Here is a 13367-nt window from a genome sequence, read left to right as displayed (position 1 = left end):
CTCACCGCCAGACAGGGCGGGGCCTCCAGAGACCACACCCCCTCCAACAAGGTGAGTCCATGTCAGAGCTGGGGCCAGGACGCCCACGTGTCCCCACCCCCGCCTTACCTTCCCTCGCCCAGGGGCGCCCCAGGCCTCTACACGGACAGCAGCCCGGCGTCCACGATGCACGAGTCCATCCGTGTCCGAGGAAGAGTGGCCGGGCAAGGAGCAAGGCCTGAGCTCGGCTCCTGGGCCCTCGCACGCGACACCAGGTCTGACTCTGGAGGCAGGTCCTGTCCTCGGAGGTGAGGCTATTTCTACCGGACTCGCTGGGTTTTAGACACTGACTCCTAACAAGTGGCTCATAAAGACATAGCTCAGCAGAGCCAGAGCTGAATCTCTGGCAGCAGAATCTACAACTGGAAAACTGGGAAAAACAGGCAAAACAGATACAGATAAATTTGTTTTTAATAAAGGAGTTAATTTTCTTTCAATCCTATATAAAACAATAGCAATTAAAAACTTCATTTTTGAAAGTAAAATATTTACATATGAACAAGTAACTGTGCAAAATTTACATGAAAAAATGGAAAGACAGGGATTTCCTAAAAGACAAAATAAAAGGTGTAACAGTTTTCTGGTGTCGATAAAAAATACTGATCAGCATTCAGTTCACACGCGCGAATAAAGTCTAACATGAGAATTCACAGAGAAAGCCAAAGTATTTACAGTCATAAAAGTACTATCAATAGACAATTTAATACAATAACCTCTGAAAATATAAAGAACCAATTAGTATATTTGTAATAAAAAAATAGGTACAAAGAAGGGGCTTTTGCTCTGGACGTCTGTAAAGTGGGCCCACAGCTTGCATACAGTCTCTTAGCAAAATAATTATAGTTACATAGCCATCTTCATGTTATGTGCCAAAAATTATGTACAATTACTGACAAAATACACCAACCATTTTTCAACACTTGATTCACACTGAGAAACAGTCTTTTGATGATTCTTCTCAACTTTGATTTTATTTCATCTAAGTTTTCACTTTTAGCTAAAAAACACAGTGCAAGTAAAATAGATTTATGCTGAAAAGGTTTTCATTTCTTTAACTTTACAGCTTTACAAACAATAGCAAATAAAATGCATTTGTACAGATGCTGACCACACATTCAGAAGGAGCCGCGTCACCGGGCCCCACGAAGCAGAGAGGGACGAGCCCCGAGGCACAGGCGGACGGTGGGCTGCCTGCTCCTCGAGGATCCTGAACGGAGGGGTGGGGGAGGGAGGGAGATAAATAGTCTAAAAAATCAGTTTGCTTTGCCAACTGACTAATACAAAAATAAAATAAGTGAAATGAGGTCACTGGCTGTAGACACACACCTACGCAGTAAGCTGGGTTGAACTAAACCAAATGCACAAACGATGTAGAAACCGCTATGAGGTGACAAGAGGGCAGCTAGTTATTTGCTAAACGATTCCATCAGTTTTTATATATGGCTTGTTTGGCAAGAAGGCCACTCAATCAAAGATGAGTTAGGATTTAATTGTCCTGTAAGAGTACCCGCAGGCCTCTGTGTTCTCTGTTACAGAAACATGTTTTCCTCCGTACTGAAGAGTTGACTTAGAAACAGGAATATAAAACTGTTCCATTGTAAAGAGGTGGCTGTTTTTTAAACAATATCCCATTTGCTCGTTACAAAAAGGCGTAATCTGCAAATATATAAAAAGTCCCCAGGCATCTCTGCTAAGAGGCCGCGTCCGTGCTACTTAAGGAATGCTTTGTACAGCAACAGTGAATGGCTTGTCTCACGTTCATTTTCTAAACAAAATATGAGGTCCCTGAGGTTGACCCGCGTGATCCTTTGCCGCGTGAACTGTCTGGGGGTTCCGACGCCGGAACTGCCTGGGACCGCCGAGCCTGGGCCCGAGCCCTGGTGACGAGAAAGGAGAAGACAGCCGAGTTAGTGGAGCACAGAGGTGGGCAGGGCCCTCGGCGCTGGAAGGAAGGGGCAAAGCCAGGTGCTACCCCAGGACCGCAGGCCTGGGGGCAGCGCACGGTTCCCTACAGGTGTCCCACGGAACCCGGCTATGGAGGAAGCCGGGCCTGGACAGGCTTAGGCCAACTGCTGGAGCCGCGGTGCTCAGCCAGTCCCTAACAGAAGGGGTGAGAGCAGGGGGGCACGACCCCACGCCCACCTCCAGGCCTGGTGCTCTCAGGCACACACTGGAAGATGCTAACCCTGCGACTCCCCAGAGAGCTCAGACTCTGGCCCTGGGCACAGAAGGAAAACGTGGCGGCTCCTGCCCCAAAGGGACGCAGAACAGCTCCAGGGCTCGTGGCTGGCATTGCTGGTGTCCAGGACTCAGGTGGGCTGGCACTGCACCTGTGGTGGCCATGTCACCCCCCACTTCGCCAACAAAGGCACATTCCCAAAGCCGCAAGGTCCAGGCTCGTGGGCTGGGCAGGCTGGCAGTTGGCGAGCTGGGCTGCAGGACTCTTCAGTCACCATGTCGTCTGCGGCCTGGAGGGTGGCCCCACTCCCTTGGGCTGACAGTGGTCTGCACTGCTCGGCACCCAGTTTGGTCAGCCTGCAGGGGGATCCGGCCGAAGGTGTGAGCTCTGGCGCCTGCCTGCTTGCAGAGCTGGGGTTCTGGGTGCCTTCCTGCCGCGTTGCCGCCCCCAGCAGCAGCATCCATGATTTCAGCACATCTGTCACCGTCTCCATCCGACACTCGTGGGCACAAACCATATAATTCCCAACTGGACGGGTCTTGGTTTCCGTTCAAAACAAACAGGAAGTGTCTGTATTCTGATGGTTAAAGTTGCTCATGTGTATTTCAAGTGCAAAACTTACAATGGAACTTTTATTGCATTTTCTCAAAGTTTAAGAAGGTGGGAGCCATGAGTCCTGTGATGCTGGAGGAGGCCGCAGTGCAGCAAGTGGCCAGCAGGTGGCAGGCGAGGCATCCCATGCGTCTTCTGTTAATTTAGGAGTTCCTTACAACACCGCCCCCACCCCAGAACCTTAATCACCGGTCCCTCCTCCAGACAAGTCCTCTGGTGACTACTTGTCCGTGTTTGAAACAACTACTCAGGTTTTCTTGCCAGTTCTCCCTGAGTCTCCGTAACAGCCCTATAGGAGCATTTTGTGTACAAAACAAACAGCACCCCTGAAAAGGTGGTGATGAAAACACACAGCCAAGAGGAACCAGGAAAACGGGAGCTGGCCTGCGCCCGGGGCCCTGTGGGTCTGCACCCTCAACACAGGGGAGCCTGCAGAGGCCAGTGTCTGGACAGACAGCTGGGAGGGGCGGACAGGGCACCACCTGACCTCGAGGCTCACGGAGAACAAAGCGCTACCTAAACCACGGGCCAGGTGTCTTCTGTGACACTCACTACAATTCTGGACCATGTTTGACGCTCTTACTTTCAAAACAGTTCAACGGCCAAAACCAGCTAGAAGGGTGAGGGCTCTCACTTCAGGCACAGAATGTAAAAGATGCTGAAACTCAGAAATCAAGGTAAATGATATTTTAATGAAATCTTTTTTAGAAGTCAAAAGTGGCTCCAAACAAGACAAGCAGGCGTTAGCACAGCCCACAGCTGGACTCCAGGGCCGTGGCCATGCTGGCCACACTCATCATGTCTCAGGCACCAATGGTCATAAGGTGGCCACATGTCACTCTTTCACGGACTTTAACAAGAAGCCTGTGCTCAAAGGCCTCCTACCTGACACTAAATGTCGTCCAATGTCATGGTGTGAGTGCCAGCCTGTGACCAACTAGCTCTGGGGTGTCCTGGTCACAGAAGGCGGTCACAGGAACCCAGTGCCCAGCCTGCAGGAAGTGGCCCTAGGTTATCAGCAGTGACCTCAGATGACAGAAAACTGCACAGAAGATGCCAGCATCCACTTTCACCAACAGGCTCAAGCACAGAGGATGATGGATTTGTTCTGTTTTGCATTTGCAGGGGTTGGGGTTGAAACACCGCAACCTTGGACCCCAGCTCCCCACCTGAAATCACTGTGTGAACTCAACCTGTCCCATTCCAAGACTGTCAAGAGGATCAATGAAAGGCTATCCCCTACTGTCTCCTTTGAAGGCAAACTTAACACTGTCAAAAATGCCACAACCAACTTGACAGGCAACAAGCACTCAATGCAGGAACCAAGTGGAAACAATCACCTTAGCCCCAACCTGCCTGGCTCGCCGGTCACTTCACTCAGGCCCCCGAGCCATGCACAACGGGCCATGGCACCTGGCTGCAGCTGCAGGGACCTGCCACCGGCCCTCACCACGGTGGCAGAGAGCACCAGCCCCTTGGGGACTGTCTGGGGGAACTCGCATGGGGGGCCTTACTGCCACTCCCCCCAGAGCTCCTACAATAGTAGCAAGAGGTCCACACCACGAGAGGCTATCTGAGTGATGCCCCATGTGCCAGGTGTTAAGTAACGGAGGTCAAAGTACCAAGAGCACAGACACCCCCTGGCTGGCTCTGCTCCTCTTCACACCAGTGCAATTCCCGAGCTTGTCCACACCCGAGCACAGGCAGCTGGAGGGCGCCAGGGACCCCTGGCACTTGGCTGAGGAGAGCCAAGGTCACCCTGGTATCTTTCATCATCTCCCCCAGGGCCATCCAGAACAGGGAGGGAACACAGCATCCGCACTACATGAAGATGCAGCCCAGGCTCCGCAAAGACCGAGGAGGGGAGCTATTCCCCCATGATGCCAAGCAGTAGACACAGCAGCGAGAGTCCTCCTCCCACCAGAGCAGGCTGGGGGGTGCCTAAGTGCACACCAAGAAGTGAGGGGGGGGAGGCAGGGTCCTGCGGGTGCCACCAGAGGACCTCAGCCCTCCTCATCAGGAGAGACACCAGCTAAGTCACTGGGCTCTGCACAACAGTCAGGAGAGGGCGTCATCAGGCCACAAATCTCGTCAACACCCACACCACAAAATTAACAAGAGGAAGATCAGCAAGTCCACCAAGAACCACCACAAGCAGTTAGAAAATGAAATCCCACACATACCAGGTCCAAACGCAATCTGGAAAAATGAGCAACTACAAGACAACCCTTTCAACAAAAAAATGTACTTACACATTGGAGTTTATGAAAATCACCTTGAATCAAAAACTCAAAATATAAGGGCAAGATGGATTAAAAGCCAGAAAGAAATGAGAGTTCACTGACTCAAGAAAGAAATGAGAAAAAAAGATAAAATTATCTGATACATGAATATAATAAACTGTAAGGTGCTCAGGGGAGAAAAAACTCAAATAAAAATTCATAAGCGGCAAAGAAGAAAAGCTGAACAAAAGAAGAGAAAGGAGACAAAGGGAAAAAAAATTAAAGGGCCAGGAAAACACAGGGTAAAGGAAGACACGAAAGGAGGACATGCACTGAGCCATCGGATCCCCCAGAGAGGGAGCCAAAGGTGAGAAGCAGGAGAAATATACTAAACCATAATCTGAGGAACCTTTCAAGAAATGGAAACCAAAAAACCAAACCTACATGGACAAGGCGAGTGGGCACCTAGGAAAATTAACCCATAAAATCAACTGCCACGAAGCCTCATAAAACTGTCAGTTTTCCAAGATAAATTAACCTGGAATCAGGCTTTCCAAAAACCATGCTGCTGCTGCTGCTAAGTCGCTTCAGTGGTGTCCGACTCTGTGTGACCCCACAGACAGCAGCCCACCAGGCTCCACCGTCCCTGGGATTCTCCAGGCAAGAACACTGGAGTGGGTTGCCATTTCCTTCTCCAATGCATGAAGTGAAAAGTGAAAGTGAAGTCGCTTAGTCGTGTCCAACTCTCAGCGACCCCATGGACTGTAGCCCACCAGGCTCCTCCGTCCATGGGATTTTCCAGGCAAGAGTACTGGAGTGGGTTGCCATTTCCTTCTCCTTCCCAAACCCATACAGTAAGCCAAAGTGAAAGCTGGTCACACAGTGTCCAACCCCATAGACTATAGCCTGCCCAGCTCCTCTGTCCATGGAATTCTCCAGGCAAGAGTACTAGAGTGGGTTACCATTTCCTTCTCCAGGGCATCTTCCTGACCCAGGAATCAATCCCAGGTCTCCTACATTGCGGGCACATTCTATACTAACTGAGCCACTAGGGAAACCCATATACAGTAAGCAAGGAAAAGCATTAAAAACATCACTGAAAGCAAGCATGAACCAACATTTTTATATCCAGCCTGACTGCCCTCCACATCAAGGCCACAGAAAAACCGTTTCAACTTGCAATATGGCGGGGACTCTGCACCTGAGCTTCGTGAGAGCTCGGCCACAGGTCAGGGTCATCCCAATGACAGAGAACAGAGAATCCGCAGAAGAAGGGAGAAATAGGCATTTATAATATAAACACACAGCTGCTGCAACAATGACACTGAGGAAGTGGCCGAGAGATGACACCGTATGCCATGACGAAGCAGAAATGACGTGACAAAGCGTGAGATGGAAGGGGTCACAGGACCCACAGGGAGGCCGTGTGGCCACCTGGGGCCAAGGAAAATGCAGACCTGAGCTAAGAAGCCCAACAGGAAACACACGTGAAAACCTGGGGTAAAGACACCCAAACACTTACATACAAAAGTGACCACTAGAGCAGAGGCACACAGCTTCCTAAACACAATTATCTTAATTAAGGAGCAAAGACTACACATCACACCAAAACAATCATAACCCTAAGAATCTGTGACAGAGTCTGAACCCACATGTCAGCTGCATCAACACAGATGATGGGCTTAACTTGTGCGTGATGGAAAGACACTCGCCAGCAGGACTCAGAGGACAGGACCCTGCCGCACACCAGAGGTGCACCTACAGGAGGGGCCACGGGCCCAGGAGGAACAGAGGCTCCAGACCAAGAGGAACAGGAGAGCAGGGGAAACAGGCCTGACTGAGGACAAGGGGAACATCGAGCCCCCTGGGCACGGACAGATACTTCGTGATGCTAAAAATCGCAACTGACTGTGAAGATACAACTACGGGTATGTACGTATCAAATACCACAGCAACCCCCAGAAAAGCAAACCCGCAGGAGATGAAGACAGGGTCACTGACAAGGGTGACTGTGGAGCTCCACATCCAGCACAGAACACAGCAGGTGGATGCAGATAAGCCAAGAGTCAGTGTAATCCAGGAGGTTCTGTAAACCCCACGAGAGCCAATACCCTGTCCTGAGAACAAGCACCCACAGCGCATTCCCAAACACCAAGTACCCCTGCTGCCCAGCAGGTCTGCAAAACTCAATAGCATGGCAACACACGGTCCTACACATGTCCCAGCAAAAGGAACCACGGCTCCAGGGAGACACGGCCGACCCCACAGCTACACCAGAAAAACGTGAGGTGGTGCGGGAAGGCGAGAAACCTTCAGAAGGTGGCGGGTTAAGTGAGAGGAGAGAGAAGCCAAGCACAAGGGGCCTGTGATAACTGAGCAGGGCCAGGACTGGAGACCCCACTGCAAGCCCCGCCGTGACAGAGGCAGGAAAGGAATGGAGGAGGTGGAGTGAGCAGATTCCCCCAACAAAGGCCCAGGGAGAGCCCGAGGCCCCGAGCAGGGAGCAGCGACACTGACTGGGAGGAAGAGGGGTTGGCGGAGCACAGCCCCAGAATTCCCCACAAGACTCTCATTAAGAGAGCAAACGCATTTTCCAGCGGGGACACCCGCAAGCCCAGCTGACCCACCGCCTGCAGCGGGACACCCGGATGTCACTGCCTCCTGAGAGGACGCGCCGAGGACGCAGCACGGCTGGGGCAACACTCCAGCCCCGTTATATCACCTGGATTTCACCGAGAGGAACCTGACAATGCACCCTGAACAACAGACCGCCTACCAAATAACTGATAAACACTCTTCCAAGTGTCAGGTCAGGAAAGACAAGGAAGCACGGAGGGCTACAGAGAACGAACGCCAGTACAGGGCCCTACAGCATCAGTGGAGAGCAGGAACCAGCAAATACAGAGGAAATGTGCAAAAGCCACATCTGACTTAAAAAATAAAAAGTCCAAACTATACAAACAACTCTAAAACCTCAATAACAAGAAAACAAACAACCCCATTTTAAAAATGGATCAAGGATCTTAAAAGGCACCTCACCAAGAAGATATGTAGATAGCAAATAAGCACACGAAGAGATGCTCCACATCGTATGTCATTAGGGAAGTGCAAATTAACGCAAAGAGATGCTACCACATAACTATGAGAAAGGGCAAAACCCAGAACACTGGCAACACGAGTGCTAGTGCGGGTGTGGAGCAGCAGGAATGCTCGTTCAGTGCTGGTGGGGACGTAAACCGGTACAGTCACTTGGGAAGACAATATGGAGGTTTATAGCAAAAGCAAACATACTCTCACCACACAAAATTGTGTCCCTTGATATTTACCTGAGTAAGTTCAAAACTCACATCCACACAGAAACCTGTACACAGATGTTTACAGCTGCTGCATTCACAATTGCCAAAACTCAGAAGCAACTAAGATGTCCTTTGGTAGGTGATGTTTAAGTAAAATATGATGCATCTAGGCAATGAAATAGTCAGCGACAAAACAAAGTGTGTTATCAAGCCATGAAAAGACATGAAGGAACCTTAAAAACATTCAACTATGTGAAAGATGCCAGTAAGAAAAGGTTACATTCTGTCAGGTTTCAACTCTATGACACTGGCAAAGACAGAACTATGGAGTCAGTAAAAAGATCATGGGTTTCCAGGGAGTGGGGGGGCAGGAGGGATGAACAGGCAGAGCATAGAGTATTTTTAGGGCAGTGAAAATACTCTTGTGTGTGATGTTATAAAGGTGGATAGGTTATTATATACATTTGTCCAAACGCAGGGAATGTACAACACAAGAGTGAGCCCTGATATAAACTGTGGACTCTGAGTGGTGATGACGTGTCAATGCAGGTTCGTCAGCTGTAACATATGCACCATCTGGTGGGGGTGTGGATAATGGGGGAGGCTGTGCACGTGGGTGGAGGAGCAGAGGTATAGGGAAAACTGTACTTTACATTCAATTTGACTGTGAACCGAAAATTGCTCTAAAATATGAAGTTTACGTATTTAAAATTAATTCTGAAAGACAAAATCCAGTAATGTCTTGAGTTCACAGTATCACAGCACTACTTCACATCAGGAAGTTGAGTAAGGGGTACACGGAAACTCTACCTTTATGTAACTTTTCTGCAAGTCTACAATTGGCTCATAATAAAAGTTCTTAAGACATACCCTAAGGATATAGTCCTAAACTAAAAAAGAAAAACATTAAGCCTTATCTCTGATGAAGAAAAGCACTTGAAGGACTTTTTGAAGCTCCAGATTTTGTGTTCATTATCACACACAAAACTCACTTTTCCGAAAGTCCAAAATCAGCACACCGACAATGCATAGCACCACGCCCCCTTCAGTGACGCGTCTCCACTGTCTCCTCGGGGTGCTCCATCCTCTCCAACACTCTCCTCCCCTTACCCACACCCGCCCCGCCAGTCTCTACTTTGTAGATATTTCAATGCCTAAGACAGAACTTGATCGATATGCCCTTTCCCTAGGCCCTCCCCTCTCAGCACAGGGACCCCAACAGCCAGAGTGGTTGTGGGATTGGTTACATTGAGCAAAAACAAAAAAGAACCAAATATTCTGAGAAGAATGGGAACTTGATGTCTCACTGCCTGTGAAGGGACTCTGAAGGAAGGAAGGGGAGGAGCCTGGAAGAAGCCCTGAGGTCCTAGACTAGAATTTCAGGATCCACTGGAACGCATAGGGTCATTCTAGATACAGAGAGGCGCACACACGCACACAACTGTGCACAGACACACGCTCCAGTCTCTGAATGCTGGGGCCTCCGGGGCCTGGGGCAGGGACCCCGTGGCGACCAGCACGCACAGTGCTCAGACACTGGTCTCCAAATATCACCCTCCACTGCAGGGACGCTCCCAGGTGCCACGCGGGCAAGGGCAGGGCAGGCACAGTCACCCAGACACCTCTCATGCTTACAGGTTGAGGGCAACGTTTCAAAAGGATATAGAACCAGCTTGAAGAAGCTTCCACTGATCAATCTAGAAACAACGAGAGCATTGATTACACCCCCTGAACACAGCAGGAACCATGTGTCCACACACGGTGATGAGTGGATGGATGGATGGAGGAGGGTGGGAGGGAGGCTCTTCTTCACAGCAGAAGGCAACCAGTAAATGTGGGGGCATGATGGACACAGAGCGCCACAGCCTGGCCCCTAGCCTGGAGGTCCTGACGCAGCGGGAGCCATGCGTGGGTGCTGAGGCCAGGGGAGGGGTGACAGGGACAGAGCAGTGCATGACCCTGACCCCTCCTCACACAACACTAACGAATACCAAGGGACCAGGCAACTACACAGTGGGGAAGGCTGCTTTCTTAACCAAGCACTCAGTCAGGTCATCAAGGCTATGGTCACCAGCAGCAAGAAGTCAATACTGTCGGCCTAATGACACTGAGGATCACCCTTCAGAACCAGCAGCCTGTCCTCTCTAACGCTGTCAGGAACGCAGGCATCAGGCAGAGGCTCACACCACGTGCCAGCTGGACACTGCACACGCCCTGGACAGGTGGTGAAGTGCAAGCAGGTCTGGGGACCCTGGGCCATAAGGGTGATGTCCTGATTGCGGGGGGGAGGGGGGTGCAGTAGTAATGTAAGAGAGCGTCCAGCATCATCAGCATTTAGAGGTGATGGGATATCCATTGGGAAAAGATTTTATACACATCATGTATAATACACAAGTGCACAGGCACATTGCATGTATAAAGAGAAGAGGTGATGAAATAGAGGTGCCAAGTGTTCAAAATGGAGAATCTGGATATGGAGATTCTCACTCTGTTCTTCCAACGTTTCTGAAGGTTTGAAACTATTATAAATTAAAAGAAAATATGTTGAAAAATGTTAATCAATACATCCTGGAAAGATGGTGCCAAAGGCATCAGAGGTTTTAATCTTCCCAAAGGCCTGAGAAAACCCAGAGCAGCTAGGAAGCAAAACCAAACGCCAGCAGGCAACACACAGAACAAAACCAGTGGAGACGAGCTGCAAGCAGCCACAAACCTGGAGACCACCTCAAAACTATGCACGAAAAGCTGCTGGGCAGCTTTGAGGTCTCAAACCCTCGGGGTCTTCACCAAGAAGGGGGCAGGTTCACCTGACAGCAGCCACTAGACCGGGCTGGTACTCTGACTGTGGCCTTGCCACCAGGAGCTCTGCCTGTGACCAGCCAGGGCCCACACAGAGGGGACTCTGTGAGGAGTGAAACAGAAGCTGAGCAGGACAGGACAGAGGAAACAAAAAGGTCCAGCTAAGAGTCGAGAGGGGCAGAGCCGAGAATCACAGACAGCACATCTAACACCACGTGGAAACTATGGAAGAGGAGCTCAGTGAAGCCAGCAAATCTTCACACTGCCTCCTCCTGAAGGTTTAAGACCACACAGTTCACACAAAAGCGAACCACGAAAAGGCTGAACCCCAGACAAGCTGCCCTAAGGAAAAATGAGAATAAGGAGCAGAACACCACCCAGAGAGATAATGGAAAACACCAGAAACACAATCAGTAAGAGATCAAAACTACGATGTCTATTTCCAAACAGGCAGAGACACTGAGAAAATGGTAAAATGCATGAAAGAACAACATAAATCAGAATTGGCAAAACTTGGAAATGAGTTGACAAAGTCAAGGAAAAATTAGAAACAAAAGAGAATTTCAGCTGAGAAATGAAGACTACACTAAAAAAGAACACAAGAGCAAATAAAACAAATAAGACACTAAGGAAGAAAGAAGACAGTAAGAAAGTTAAAAAGCATAAAACTTTTTTTTAAAAGAGAGATTAAAAAGATCTAAGAGAAAAGGCAAATACTGACAGTAGGTATGAAAGATACAACATACGAATAACAGGAATCTCTGAAGAGGAAAACAAAAACAAAAAAGAAAATGTTCCCGAATACAAAAACACTGCATGTTGAATGAACACAACCTCTCCCCAAGAACAACCACCTAAAAAGAGCCGATTCCAAGTAAAATGCTTGGCTTTGAGGGAAAAGAATTTTGTGGGCAACTTCGGACAGAAAGAACATATGAAACACAAGAGAAATAAAATCAGATAGTCATCAGACAGACAGCAAACCTTTTACACCAGGGGAAAATATCTAATGTAACTATTACTCAAGGAAGAGTCTCAAGCAAAGAAAATGTGAGCCACAGATTTTATAGCTATCAAAACTGTAGTCAACACGCACAAATTTGGGGAACTCGGCCCCCAGGAAACATTCCAAAAGAATCCAACAGAGAATAAGATGTGGAAAACCAAATGACTAAACAGACATCCACAAAGACTAGTCAGTATTAACCATCAAGTTACTTATGGAACTAAGATTACCATGAAACAGCCGTGTGACATAACCAAAACACGCACAAGTTAACAGTCCTTGCAGGAGTACAGCCCGCCCCACGTCCTCACTCCCGGGGTGCAGCCAAGACGCCAAGGCCTTTCCCAGGAGCAAGGATCATACCCTATGCAAGACCCACCCTGACCTCACAGGGAAGGCCAATATGCTGACTGAGCCCCACTGGGTGAGATCGCCACAGACCCCACTGAACACCGAAGCAAAAGCAAAGCACACATTCAAGATGAGCAGCTGGTTGCTGAACTTAAACAAGCAGTGACACTCTTCAGAGGATGATGATATATCATTCACAACGTCCAGCGTACAGGTGACAATGTCTAGACGCGCAGAGACAGGAAGCTGTTACCACAGGTGCGGGGAAGAGCAGTCAACAGAGATCGAGTCAAGATGACCCAGATGTTGGATTTGACGAACTGTCAGAGCAGCTTTTACAAAGAGGTTCCAAGGATGATGGGAAAATCTGGCCTCAATAAGGAGCAGACAGGGAAATCTCAGCAAAGAATTAGCAATGATTTAAAAAAAGAAAAAGACCTAGGCAGAAATCCCAGAGCTGCAAATATGTCAACAAAGTAAAACTTCACTGGACAGGAAAGATGACAGAGAATCTGAAGACAGATCAGTAGAGATTATCCAGTCTCGAACAGAAAAGAAAGTGATTATAGAAAAACAGGTACAGACTCAGAGATCCACAGGGCAGTATCAAGAGAGGTATACCTGGGAAACCCCACAGGAAAAGACTGAAACAGAGAAAGGTTTGAGGAAGTAAAGGCCAAAGTGCTGCAAATTTGAAGAGAAACAGTGACCTACAGACCCAAGAAGCTCAGAGAAGCCCCAGTAGAGATCAAGAGAACCACATCTAAACAAAGACAACACACTTCTAAGAAGCAAGACAGTCATCTTGAAACAGTCATCTTGAAACTCATGACCAACAGGAAACAAGGATCAAAATCACAGTG

At 48.9% G+C, this 13367-nt stretch overlaps 1 protein-coding gene across 1 annotated transcript in view; it reads right to left on the bottom strand.

Moving 5' to 3' along the window:
• Positions 1 to 432: 432 nt before the first annotated feature.
• Positions 433 to 13367, bottom strand: part of TAF4 (TATA-box binding protein associated factor 4) — a 62780-nt gene continuing 49845 nt past the window's right edge. The window contains exon 16 of the mRNA XM_070472445.1: positions 433 to 1916. Within this exon, the coding sequence (XP_070328546.1) occupies positions 1749 to 1916 (168 nt within the window). The 3' untranslated portion in view covers positions 433 to 1748. The remainder of the gene's footprint in view (positions 1917 to 13367) is intronic.

Source organism: Odocoileus virginianus, chromosome 9 (assembly GCF_023699985.2).
Source record: "Odocoileus virginianus isolate 20LAN1187 ecotype Illinois chromosome 9, Ovbor_1.2, whole genome shotgun sequence".
NCBI classification, from domain to species: Eukaryota; Metazoa; Chordata; class Mammalia; order Artiodactyla; family Cervidae; genus Odocoileus; species Odocoileus virginianus.
The sequence above is the reverse complement of the archived record's forward strand: the minus strand, read 5'-3'. Positions and strand labels throughout refer to the sequence as shown.